This window comes from Brachyhypopomus gauderio, chromosome 12 (assembly GCF_052324685.1).
Source record: "Brachyhypopomus gauderio isolate BG-103 chromosome 12, BGAUD_0.2, whole genome shotgun sequence".
Lineage (NCBI taxonomy): Eukaryota > Metazoa > Chordata > Actinopteri > Gymnotiformes > Hypopomidae > Brachyhypopomus > Brachyhypopomus gauderio.
In genome coordinates, this window is record NC_135222.1 from 15,082,460 (window position 1) to 15,095,642 (window position 13,183).

At 42.3% G+C, this 13,183-nt stretch overlaps 2 protein-coding genes across 5 annotated transcripts in view; both read right to left on the minus strand.

Annotated features, from left to right (window-relative positions):
- LOC143527877 (uncharacterized) overlaps window positions 1-3,215 on the minus strand; it is a 43,339-nt gene extending 40,124 nt beyond the window's left edge. For all 3 annotated transcript variants that reach the window (XR_013134298.1, XM_077023231.1, XM_077023232.1), the window contains exons 1-3: window positions 2,897-3,215; window positions 2,729-2,791; window positions 2,384-2,471 (exon numbers count right to left, since the gene is read on the minus strand). Coding sequence is in view for 1 of the 3 variants with exons in the window: in XM_077023232.1 (XP_076879347.1) it covers window positions 2,384-2,471; window positions 2,729-2,791; window positions 2,897-2,932 (187 nt within the window). In the remaining 2 variants the exon portion in view is untranslated. The remainder of the gene's footprint in view (window positions 1-2,383; window positions 2,472-2,728; window positions 2,792-2,896) is intronic.
- Window positions 3,216-3,828: 613 nt separating this feature from the next.
- LOC143527881 (uncharacterized) lies at window positions 3,829-12,801 on the minus strand. 2 transcript variants are annotated; one of them, XM_077023237.1, is made up of 5 exons: window positions 12,713-12,801; window positions 12,271-12,381; window positions 12,067-12,198; window positions 7,646-7,715; window positions 3,829-4,626 (listed from the first exon to the last, which is right to left on the minus strand). In XM_077023237.1, the coding sequence occupies exons 1-5, from the start codon at window positions 12,731-12,733 to the stop codon at window positions 4,598-4,600; spliced, it is 363 nt and encodes a 120-aa protein (XP_076879352.1). In that variant the 5' UTR covers window positions 12,734-12,801; the 3' UTR covers window positions 3,829-4,597. The 2 variants fall into 2 exon arrangements, with proteins under 2 accessions (XP_076879352.1, XP_076879351.1); XM_077023236.1 differs by having other exon boundaries at window positions 3,829-7,715.
- Window positions 12,802-13,183: the final 382 nt, after the last annotated feature.

The following is a 13,183-nucleotide window of genomic DNA, read 5'->3' on the forward strand; positions in this document are numbered from 1 at the left end:
TTTGATTGGAGATAATGGTTTAACTGATTGGAAACTGCTTTTTCTAGAATTTTAGAGATAAATGGGAGATTAGAAATTGGTTTATAGTTGAGATTCTGTTTTTTAATCAAGGGTCTAATTACGGTGCATTTGAACTGTTTGGGCACATACCCTAGGTTAAGGGAGGAGTTAATCATATTAAGTAAGGGCGAATACATGGGCGGGCGTGACGCAAAAGCAAGCAATATTAATATTTAATAAATCAAACAAACACCAGAGCAGAACAAGAGAGAACAACTACAGAAAAGAGACTACACGTAGGGAGAGTATACTAGAGACAACACAACCACCACGTAAAACACTAAAGAAAACCACTTTACACACGTAACTGATTATACTCTAACACGTTACTGGAAGGATCGGTAGACTGCAATGACGGACATCCTAACAACCATGAACACAAGACAAGTACTACTTAGACCAGACAGTAAAACTAAACGAACCAGAAGATAGAAGCATACAGGGCAAAACATACACAACCTAGACAAGAGAGACGAACATACATCTAAACCAGATTGCATGGGGATAATATACTGACAGGGAAATCTCGAAACATTGAAGCGGGGAAACAACACGCAAAGGAAACACGCATAACAAGAACCGACTATATTAACTACAGGGAGAAACGGAAAACACAGGAGAGAAAGGGAGAAAACAGAAGCAAAGCGAAACGAGAACCAAACAGGACCGGTGTATGGGAGAAGCGAAGGGAAGCACAAGAAACAGAACGCGTAGGCAAGAAACACGAGAACCTCACAAACACAATGACCGACAACGAGTGGATAAGACAGCGGGGAATAAATACCTGGGAACAGGGAGGAGAAACGAGACACAGGGAGGAGAAACGAGACACAGGTGTGGGCACTGAAGACAGGGGTGTGACAGACAGAAGGGAAACAACAGAAACGGGGAAACTGGGCTGGACCAGGGAGGAGGGCGGAGCTGGACGTAACAGATTCTAAACACTTCTAGTGAGGTGGATCTCCATTTGCACTCTGCTGCTTGAGCTGCCTGTTTTAGAAGACGAGTGTGGTCGTCATACCATGGTGCAAGCTTTTTCTCCCTAATTAATTTTGTTTTAACTGGAGCTACACTGTCTAAGGTATTGCTGAGTGTGGAATAAAACTGTTGTGTTGCCTGTTCTAATTCATTGGGCTGCAGTGGCATAGTGCTCGGTAGCTCTGGTTGTATGTTTATAAATGTTGCTGCGGTGTCGGATATGATGGTGCGTGTGGTTTTTATATGGCGCATCTGATGTAAATCGTATAAAGCTATTTTATATATCAGTAAGGAATGATCTGAGATGGCGTCATTTTGGGGGATAATTGCCAAATGTTCTATGTTTAACCCGTAAGTAAGTATTAAGTCTAAGGTGTGTTTACTAAGGTGTGAGTAGGTCCTGTGACATTTTGGGCTATACCTACTGAGTCTAGTATGGAATCAAACGCGGTTTTCAGTGGGTCTGATTTATTTTCATAATAATTGAAATCACCCACAATTACAAATCTTTCAATTGTTAGGACTAATTCCGAAAGAAACTCAGCAAATTCCTTAAGAAATTCTGAGTAAGGACCCGGTGGTCGATAGATGGTCACTAATTTAAGCTTTGTTTTATTGCCTATGAGATTATTTCCCATTTCACCTATCAAAGCTTTGAATGAGTTAATAGAGGTGGTTGGTTTTACAGTAAAACCTATATCTGTGTCATATATTGTGACTACTCCACCTCCACGCCCTGTGATACGGGGCTGATGAACATAACTGTATCCAGGAGGAGCTGCTTCATTAAAACTTACATATTTGTTTACTCTAGCCCATGTCTCTGTTAAACAGAGTGCATTTAGTCTGTTATCTGAGATTATTTCATTTACTATCACAGCTTTTGATGCAAGCGATCTAATGTTTAGAAGTCCTAGCCTTAGCTTAATATTGCTCACTTCATGTTGATTATTTAATTTAATTTTAATTCGATTTTTAAAACATATCGCCCTGTTATTCCTATATCTGCCACGGTTAACAGACATAGTCTCAATGGTTTGGTAGGTAGGGAAGCAAGTTCTACTTAGCGAATGGCCATTGGAAACCGTTTTTTTTTTTCATTTTTGGGTGATGTTGTCCTTATAGATATCATAGTCTTTACAATGAACCATTTCACACCAAACTATTCTGAATATTTACATGTCAAACACTGAATTATGGAGGGAATTTGAAAACATATGGAATTCTTTATTAACATTAAGGAGGAAAAGGTTATAGTAACGTTCTCATGAATGGATTACTACAACCTTTAAACATTCCCACATTTAAGCAATTTTTTCAACTTCCATTCACAATGAGAACCTACCACGAAGAGATGTAATTATGGCTTCATCATCAATTTCCAATCTGGCTGTCTTTGGTCGATGACTAACCAGGATTTCATCTTCAAAGAGCTGCAACAGATGACGTACCATATTAATTACATGACAATTTATTATGAACATCCAGAGAATAGCAAAATATATTGTACCACAAATAAAAACATTACATCACTCTTGCTCCAAAAGCATATCTGGTCTTCATTATCTGGTTTTAGGACTTCTCATTTAATTGAATATTTTTGTCCCATATCCAAAGCAACTTTAATCTGAAATGCAATATATTTTACTATTCACCTGGAGTCTCTCTACATTTGTATAAAAACCCTTACCTTTCTCTGACTTGATGCAGCATATGGGCCATGGAATTCATCAGGATCACAATAATCTTCATGCTTAAAAACAGAGGGAACTGAAAGTTGCTCACAGAGAAAAAGATAAATTGACAAAGTGAACAGAATGGAATAAATGTATAAAACATTGTACATTTTCAGACAGACCTTTCTGCTCAAATATGTCAATATCTGTGTCAACATCTGTCTCAGAACTATCTTGTGTGGATGTCAGGGGCTTTTTTGACTAAGGGTAGTCTTCAGAGTCTGCATCACTTGAGCTGTTGCTGCCTGTGTAAGCTTTGCATTCTTTGTCTAAAGAAGATAAAAGGAAAAACTCTCACTCACACTCTGCACATTTATTTTTTAGGTGTTGTTTTTTTAGGTGTTGTTTAGGTGTTCTTGTGGGTGTGGTTTTGTGTATGTGTTCACTCGTCTTGTCACCTTAATCAGACCCTCCAGAAAGTCGCGATGTTGCGATTTGCAACTTCAAGCAAACCCAGCGAATTCAGGGCGGTGTTGCAACTTCAACCAATCACCGCAACTTTCCCGCAAATTTGACCAATCACTGATGTCGTCTTGATGTGACGTCGACAAACTCCCGCCTTACTTCCGTATATACGTTCAAGAGGAGCAGACTGAAAGCAGCATGAGTGACGAAAATAACGGCAAAAAGATCGGGAAAAGCAGTATCCCGGTACACTACATGAAAGCGGGGATAAACTGTCCAGATCCGACCCACGAATTGATTATCTATGCCCCCCTGGATGATATTTAATTACTATTAGAACCGGCCCACAGGCCACAGCCGCGCGATGGTGTTTTGCACGCACAAACACTACATTCCCCACAATGCAACGGTAGCCCGTGAAGTCACTGCAGCGCACGCAAGCGGCGAGGGTCTGAGATAAAGTTTATAAGTTTAAACTTTAAACTGAGATAAAGTTTAGTCAGAGATAAAGTTTATTTATCTCTGATCCATATCTATGAGTTACTAGTTCGCTCTGGCGCCAACCACTGGCGTTCGATCTCGATATAATACTTAATTTGTGTCCATTTTACAGGCCGCCCGGTAACAACTTACGTTCGCTAACCCCCCTCCAGGTTCAAATCTCACTCCAAGCGATCTTGAAAAGTTGGCAACCCTGAATAAATAGGTAAATAGATAATTAAAATGGAGTACTAAATAGAGGAAACCATACAACATTTACTCCCTATTGTAATGTACTCACAAAAAAGCAAAAACACACCGCAACTTCCATCGCAATTTTTTTGAAAAACACCCGCAACATCAAACATTTTAGCCCACAACAATCACAAAAAAGGCCCGCAAAATCCTGGTGGGACTGATATATTGTGACTACTCCACCTCCATGCCCTGTAATACGGGGCTGATGAACATAACTATCCAGGAGGAACTGCTTCATTAAAACTTACATTTGTTTACTCTAGCCCATGTCTCTGTTAAACAGTGAGCATTTAGTCTGTTATCTGAGATTATTTCGGTTACTATCACAGCTTTTGATGCAAGCGATCTAATGTTTAGAAGTCCTAGCCTTAGCTTAATATTGCTGTTTACTTCATGTTGATTATTTAATTAAATTTTAATTAGATTTTTTAAACATATCACCCTGTTGTTCCTATACCTCCCACGGCTAACAGGCACAGTCTCAATGGTTTGGTAGGTAGGGAAGTAAGTTCTACTTAGATGATTTGCGTGGTTTGTTGTGGCTGGTCAGGCCTGGCGTAGCACGTCCTCGATGTTCCTGGAGAGGACTGCCAAGCCTAGGCGACTGGGGTGAAGTCCATCTCGGCGGTAGAATGATGGACGCTCCCGGAAACTCTCCCAGTTGTCGACGTAGTTCACGCTCACGCTGCCACAGGTGTCCCGGAGCCAGCTGCCCTTACGAAAAAGAAGTTTATTTAAGTGTTGCTATTAGTATACTTCTTTTAAACTAAAAATAAGCAAGTATGCTTTTCGTTTACTCTTTATGCACTTATCAGTGATGTACTTAACACAGTTATACTTAAGTATACTTGATTTATACTGACAAGTATACAGAATAGTTCAAGTATATGTGGCCTTTAGTTGTACTTAAATCTTTGATCAATATATACTTAAGAAAAGTATAATTAAGTATTCTTGCCTTATACAGAAGTATACTTGACTTGTAGTTTGGGGTGGAATAGCTTAGAGTAAATAGTACATGGGCGGAAGTGAATCAGATCTTTATGTACACAGAGTTATTAACCAGTACAGAAACAGATAAACAATTGGCTAATTCTATTGATGTCACGTTGTGGGGGGGCCCCCTGCCGGTCGCCCCCGTTTACAGCGACAGATGTCCTGTTTTTGGTCACGTGATGTTCGTCCCTCAGGTGGGCGGGACCCGTGATCCGTCTCACCTGAGGGTCGTTTGTTCGTCTATATATGTCTTGTCTTTGTACCAGTTGACTGCTGGTTATTATTTCCTTCATTTGGAACAATGCACGGGTTTTTGGTTTGCACACTTTCTATTAAACCATCCTCTTTCCCTGAGACTTGACGTGATCGTTTCCTTTTGAGTTGCTCACCCTGCCCGTCACAATTGACAGTAGTTTTCCAAGGTTTGAGAGGATTTTAACAAGCTCGATTCATATTATAATACATAACATTATACACATGCACACACATATATAAAACATATTTTTGTAAGCTCATCACAAAACATTAAGCCAAACAGCAGTACGTATCTTAAAGTAATACAGTGGCTACAACACTCAATTTTTGATTAAACTCATGACTGCTCTTTTAGTCCCGTTCATGGCGATTTGGCAAAGGTGTAATGTACAATTTGTCAACTGTCAACTGTTGTCAACAACACATTTCATTGTTATCATGTCTGGCCATATAGCACTGACATTTCCAGTCTTCCTCACCTCATGTGTAAAAGTACACTGTACATTTATTTGTGAATCTTTACACAATGGCCTGCTAGATGTAGCAAGTACCTCAACTAATACACAGCAATGTTTGGTACATGCACAATTTGCAGGGCTTTGATGTGCACAGTGTTGTTTAAAAATGACTAAGTCATTAATTAAACACAATGTACCATCTTTCAAGTATACAGCACTGTTATACCTTTTCTATAGCCTCTCATATTTTTGACTCCATCAACCAAAAAACGGCTGAAAGACCAGAAGCAATTACTTAGATTTCCACATAACTTGGTGATGGCAAGCCTATACGAAGCTGTGATGTTTTCTTTCAATGGGGGATGTCCAAAACCCTTGACACTTTCATTTAGTATTTCACATTTTTCGCTTATTAAAGGGAAGTTCTTCCACAAATGACCGAACCTTTGCATTTGTGATAGTATGCTTGGTCTTTTTTGGCAATTCTCTCCACAGCAGAAATTTTCTAGCCATTTGTGAAGGGATATACTGTGTTCCATGACAATACTTAAGTAGAGTGCCCATATTGGATTCAAACACGAATGTTGACGTAGCCCATAATGGCCCCCAGTTTTTTACACTTTGAGTAACGTGTGAGTAAGTGTATGCTGAAAGTCATGTGATGTTTCCCGTACAATCTTTGAAATTCAATGACAATTTTTTTAAGAGCCAGTTCTGACATCAAGATGCTTCTAGTTTTGATCTTATCCTGAAGCAATGTATATATACCAAACACCAAAAGGAACAAATGATTCCAAAATCTGGCAGGGAGTATGCCTTTCAAGACAGGCAGAGCATAGAAAAGAAGAAATGCTCGCCATTCTGAAGCTTTCCAGAACTCCCGTTCACTCATTGACCTTGGTGTCCTGGTTATCTCAACAGGAGATTTTATTTTTATAAGTCGCAAATCAACCTCTTCGATCTGTTTGCCAATGTACCAGGCAGCTTCACTGTTTGCTGTATCAAACCACAGTGTGGACAGTTGCCGAGTGACTCCAAGACACACATTGTGTTGATATTCAGGAATAAAACCATTTATCATTTGGAAGTGGCAAAGCTTCATTAACGGAGATGGCCCTTTGACGCCAAACACTGGCTCATTATCTGAAGCTGAGATCGCATGACTAAAATGATCTCTCTCATTTCGAAGCGGGGGTTCAGGTCGATCATATGGATAGGATTTACCACCTTTATGATAACAAAAATCACATCCATAAAAACCATTGAACTGCTTTGTGTTACGAAGCAATGGACGAGCCATCGAATCAGAGCTACAAACCAGCACAAACACTTTAGAAACATGAGAGTTCCCTTGTATGTCTTGCCACTCGATACCTGCAGTCTCTAATAAAGAGGCTTCTTTAACAAAGGGTGTTAGTAATGTTAACATGGATGGTTTACTTGGTCCAAACCATAACGCTGACATCAAAATGTGCTTTTTTCTCACTTCTGGTTTCAGTTCAATTACCTAACACTGAATAGGCCAAATGCTGCATTTAGAACTTTTGAACACTGGTGCGCCATCAAAATTCCAAATTAGTGACAAGTCATCTTTTCCAAGAACTCCACTGTCATGTAATGTTTGATACTCTTTGCCAGACTGTATGTCAGAGAGAACCCCAGAGGTTCTAGTTTTTTCATTAGGACTGACAATGTGTTCTTGCAGTAGTTGCTGAATTTGTGCATACAGGGGCAACACAAGAAAATAGAAGCCATTCTTTAGATTTGCACTGGCGTCAAATACCGTGTTGCAAGAGTCACACTGAAAGGGACACTCTGCTCTAATGCCAAGGTATTTTGAACAGCTTTCACAGTAAAAGTGAACTTCAAAATTGGATGAACTTCCAAATTCTCTGTGGAAAAGGTAATGTGAAGATGGGATAAGACCTGGAAACATTATGTTAAACATTTCCAGTAAGTGAGTAAACGCTTCACCGGTTAAATTATGCCACAACAAATAGGACATCAGCATCAATATACTTTCTCCTTTAGAAAGAGGTGCCCCAGGATACAAGGGCTTGTCACCAGCATCAGCTCTATCTTCGTTGCGCTAAAGAGAAAGAAAGGGAGACAAAAGATGTAAAAATGTGAGCAGCTACAGAACAAAGCAGGAATATTAGTCCAGCATGTTTTCTTCTATTTTATCAAATGTAATTTTCTAGAAATGCTTACCCTAGGCTATCACAAAATTAATGATAATTTCATCATATTATAAAAATCTACAAACCCAATAGAAGGAGTAGCGACCTGTATGTGTACCTGTATGCTCAACTTTAGTAGAGTCTTCGTTTATATAATTACTCAGGCATACTATGAGTCCTAAAATATCCTTCGTAGTTTATTTGTGAAAAGTGGATCATGCAAATATAAATAATAAGTCACGTTTATTTTTTATTGTGTAATTACAATTATTTTGCTATCACTTCTGCTGAATGGTGGCATAAGGCTGCTATTTTTGTCACGTTGAGGACCCCGGCCCCTCCCTTTTGGGCGTGTGTATACGTAGTCCACGTGCTTTGTCTGCGTCAGTGGGACTTCATGGTGAGGGCTATGTCGTGTGAATAATGTGTCTCACCTGTGAATCGTCTCGTAATCATGTGGGGCTAATGTGGTCTGTCTATTTAATGTGCGCTCGCGCAGTGTCCTGTGCTCGTCGTTGTCTGAGTCTGAATGTTCTCTGTGAACGTTGTCTACGTTAAGTCTTTAAACGTGCGCATACTGCGCTATTTTGTGTCGCAATAAACGTGACGTCTGTGACCAAGCCGGGATTTGTGTCTCATCCTTCACGCTGCACCCGACGTCACAGAACGACGAGCCGTGTGAGACACCATGCCGGGCTACGCCACCCGACCGAAGAGGGGCAATCGAGCCAGCAAGCGGCGCCATCGCGCCTCTTCTCCTGGACAGCACTGCCAAGCCACCGCCAACCCCGAGCTCATGGAGCAGGACCCGCTATGCGCCTATATGCTGCGCATGGCTCGGGAATCCTCCGTCCCCGAGATAGCAGACAACTTCCTCGAGCAGGCACGGCGGATATGGCGAGAGCGACACCCCTCTCCTTCCCGCGAACCCTCGCCTCTGAGGATGGGTGCGTTCTAGGGATGCACCGAAATGAAAATTCTTAGCCGAAACCGAAAACCGAAAATGAGGAAACCAAGGCCGAAAGCCGAAAACCGAAACACCGAAATACATAAAGCACTTTGAGTTACATGTATGTATGAAAGGTGCTATACAAATAAAGATTATTATTATTATTATTATTATTATTATTATGCCAATTATTAGTAACATTGGATTTATGGCTAACCTCACTAAAATCAAGGCATTGCTATTCAAAGAATAAATCAACTACAAAATCTGATTTGTATATATTTATTTAGCACTGACATTACAGTAATGCATATTATAAAATAAAATTAGTGGTGGGCCGTTAACGGCGATACCGCTGACAACGGCCGACCACTAATTAAATTAAACTCGCTTGCAGACCGTTTTTATCTGAGAGGATAAATATATGTATTTTATACGAGTTACATTTAGTTATAACTGACTGGCCTGAAAGATAAATATAAATTCTCTCATAAAAACGTGACGTGAGTTGCAACAACATTAAACAGCTCAGGTAAACACACTTCTGAGAAATGTCGTCTGCTCGGCAAAACATAACGGGGCTCAATGTGCTCTATTAGCCTACGAAATCCCTACGACAGAGAACGGCTGAACGTCTCAAGCTGGGCGTACACTGTGCGATTTTTGGCCCATTTTCAGCCGATTTTTCACTCGTGCGACTATTTTTGCAATCGGGCAGAGTTTCGGCTTAATCGCGTGTCGTGCATCGTATAGTTTACACAGGTAAACGAGGAGCGATTCACACCTCACGACCAACTCCCGATCAGAAATCGCAGCGTCGCAAGAATATCAAACATGTTTAAAATTCAAATCGCTCCTCGTGAGATCGCATGAGAGCGTCGGGTCGTATAGTGTGAGTATATGAGTCGTGAGCTGTGAACTTTTAAACCCTGCGATTTAGTCGTACAGTTTGAGCTGGAGCGGAGTACACGATTTAAAATATCGTACAGTGTATGCCCAGCTTTAGGCAACGAGTTCCATAATTTTTGGTGTAATGTCTTTTGCCTCGGCGCCATCACTGGAAAACTTTTTTGCTAGCTTTATCCAAATAAGCGCGTGCAGGTGGCGATTTTTGCTTGCGTCATCACAACACATCGTTTCGGCCGTGTTGTTTCGGTGATGAAAGTATTTCGGCCGAAAACCGAAAATGCAAATTTAAGCCATTTCGGCCGAAAATTTTCGGTGGCCGAATTTTCGGTGCATCCCTAGTGCGTTCGTGCTTTGCTCTACGGAGAGCACTCCAGAGAGCTAGTTTGGGGAGGAGGATTCGCCAAGCGAGGGGGAGGAGGAGGAGGACTATCCTCCGTCTGAGGACTCCACCTCCACTGTGGACTACGGTGGGAGGGAGGAGGAGGAGGACTATCCTCCGTCTGAGGATTCTGCCTCCACCGTGGACTACGGTGGGAGGGAGGAGGACTATCTTCCGTCTGAGGATTCCGCCTCCACCGTGGACTACGGTGGGAGGGAGGAGGAGGAAGACTACCCTCCGTCTGAGGACTCCGCCTCCACCGTGGACTACGATGGGAGGGAGGAGGAGGAGGACTACCCTTCGTCCTTGTGCTCGGGTGGCTCCGGGCGCACGGATGATGGGTCCTACACGGAGGAGGAAGAGGAGGAGAGTCCACCCCCTTCGGAGCTCTCCACCGGGACGGTGAAGGGGAGGAGGAGTCCGGAGGCGGGCTCATTCCCCGAGAGCTCCCCAGGAAGCGATATGGACCGTTCCCGGGGTGGTAGCCCGGAGCAGCCCATGAGCTGGAGCCGTGGCAGCGAAGAGGCTATGGAGGAGGACACTCCCACCGCCGGGACCAGAGGGCGATCGCGGGGCGGGGACGGACTCCCATATGGCCCACCGAGGGGAGGAACTAGCCGCGCTGCACCCGGCACGTCGGCCAACCGCGCTGCACCCGGCGCGTCAGCCAACCGCGCTGCACCCGGTGGAGGGTTTGCAGCAAAGGCAGGAGGAGCACCGCAGCACCTGCAGCAGCAGTAGCTCCCGGTCTCTCTCCCCTAATCGCCCTCCTCCTGGCGCGCAGCCTGGCGCCTGTTTCATGTGTGTGTGTGCCAGTGTTCGTAAGTCTGCCCGTATGTTTACCAAACCCCCTCTTCCCATTTGTGCCTATGTGTGTAAGCGTGCCTGTTTGTGTGTTTGTATCTGTTCCGTTGTGTTTGTCTAACGTCTTTTCCCCTGTATTCTCAGGGAGGGTGTTCTAGGCGGTCCGTGGCGGACGCTTCCCCGAGGGCGGTCACCTCCCAGACGCAGGACTGAGCGTGTCGGATCCGCCCATCGCCGTGGGTTCGGGGCACTCGGTCCTGTTGGCACCCCGGGACGAGTAGTGCCCTTGGAGGGGGCGTCTGTCACGTTGAGGACCCCGGCCCCTCCCTTTTGGGCGTGTGTATACGTAGTCCACGTGCTTTGTCTGCGTCAGTGGGACTTCGTGGTGAGGGCTATGTCGTGTGAATAATGTGTCTCACCTGTGAATCGTCTCGTAATCACGTGGGGCTAATGTGGTCTGTCTATTTAATGTGCGCTCGCGCAGTGTCCTGTGCTCGTCGTTGTCTGAGTCTGAATGTTCTCTGTGAACGTTGTCTACGTTAAGTCTTTAAACGTGCGCATACTGCGCTATTTTGTGTCGCAATAAACGTGACGTCTGTGACCAAGCCGGGATTTGTGTCTCATCCTTCGCGCTGCACCCGACGTCACAATTTTGGCATAATCCATATTGCTGTCTTTTATTGTCCATTATGTTCATATGCTAAAAGTGTTACTTTGAGACTGTGCAATGAAAGTGAATAAACAGAAACACTGCAGTGATAAAACAATTAATTGATATTTCACAACTATGTACACTCAAATTGCGACCAAACCCAAAACACTACCAAAATTCAATTCTGTTCGATTCTGATCTACACAAGCAATTATCTACTTCCCTCACAAGCCCACACAGTGCAGGAGTAATGCCACATTGCTGTATAGATATTTAACAATTTAACTCATGACTCTGTAACACCTTAAGCAAGTTTTATTTTGTCTCTATTTTGAAATAGTCTGATATTCAGAATGCCTTGCACTACTACCTGCCTCCTCAACTCCACCTCACACAACTTAAATATAAAGCATCATGTCAGGACAAAAACTCCAAAAAACAGCTGCTACAGTCAGTCATAGCTATTTTATATTGTCTACATTACACTCATTTTACAAACTGATCTTCTTTACATGAGTTATTAAACTTAATTACTAGCACTTTGTCATTCAACCATTTACTACATACCACTGAAAATTCTGAGGTGCTTCCTCCACCAATATTGTCCTCCATCAAATCTTCACTGTCCCCATCATTTCCAGCTTCACTCCTGGTAGCATGAAGCATGCTTCCTTCAGAATCTGACAGGTCTTCCCCATACTACAGGTTAAAGAATATCAATATAAATGTCTAAAAGGTATAAAACTGTGTGATGTATAATTATTTATGTACCTCTTGAATGTCAGCACCAATCAGGCTACTTGTGGAGGAGTTTTCATTGTCCACTTCACCATCATCATCTTCACTGCTGGATGCATTGCTCATGTCATCTTCAATGTTGTTCTAAAGATTAACAAGGGAAAAAGAATAAACAACTGAATTAATGGCAAAATATTGTTGAATTTATGAAGGCCCTCTGCTGCCACTGGCTTGGTGCATGTTGGGAGGAAATAAGTAGTGGAATGAATGAAGAATGGAGTTTGTCATTTAGCCATAATAAAGTGGAATCTTTCTGTAAGGGGGATAAATGCTCTCACCAACTATCACAGCAATCCACTAACTACAAGTAATATCTTGTGTGGAGTTAGCCCAGCATATTTTAAGATTTGTTGTTGGAGCAATGAGTTGGATGAAAAGAAATAACAATGCCAGTAGACAAAACTTGTGTATGTACCTCTTGAATGTCAGTACCCATAAGGCTAGTTGTGGAGGAGTTTTCATTGTCCACTTCACTGCTGGATACAGTACTCCTATCATCTTCTGGGTTTAATGTCCTCAATGTCTAAAGGCTAACAAGGGAAAAACATGAAAAGTAAATTGTTAAGTAACATAAAAAAACACCAGACCTTTATTGTACCACAAATAATCGATACTAGAACTGGGCCGTGTTTGTTAATCACTAATGGGTGACAGATACTGTTTATGTGAAGGACAAACAGAAGTAATGTAAAAGTTTATTTGACAACTCAGACATATAAAGTGGAAGTCATGAAAACAAATCATGTAGTACAGTATGAAGAACATTACTACTGCTGTAAAAAGAGATGCTCTCCATGGGCAATATGGACAAAATTAAGTATCACAGTATGTCTGACTGAACACCTTAGTATCGATATTATAATAACACTGTAGGGAATAATAGTGT

What these genes read in the sequence shown, in the direction of transcription:
- LOC143527881 (XM_077023236.1), bottom strand. Translation starts at nt 12,733, where the DNA reads ATGGGTACTGACATTCAAGAG. An exon ending in TGGGTACTGACATTCAAGAG is followed by an intron (nt 12,382 to 12,712) that starts GTACATACACAA and finishes GTTAATCTTTAG; the next exon opens with AACAACATTGAAGATGACAT. An exon ending in GCACCTCAGAATTTTCAGTG is followed by an intron (nt 7,716 to 12,066) that starts GTATGTAGTAAA and finishes CTTTCTCTTTAG; the next exon opens with CGCAACGAAGATAGAGCTGA.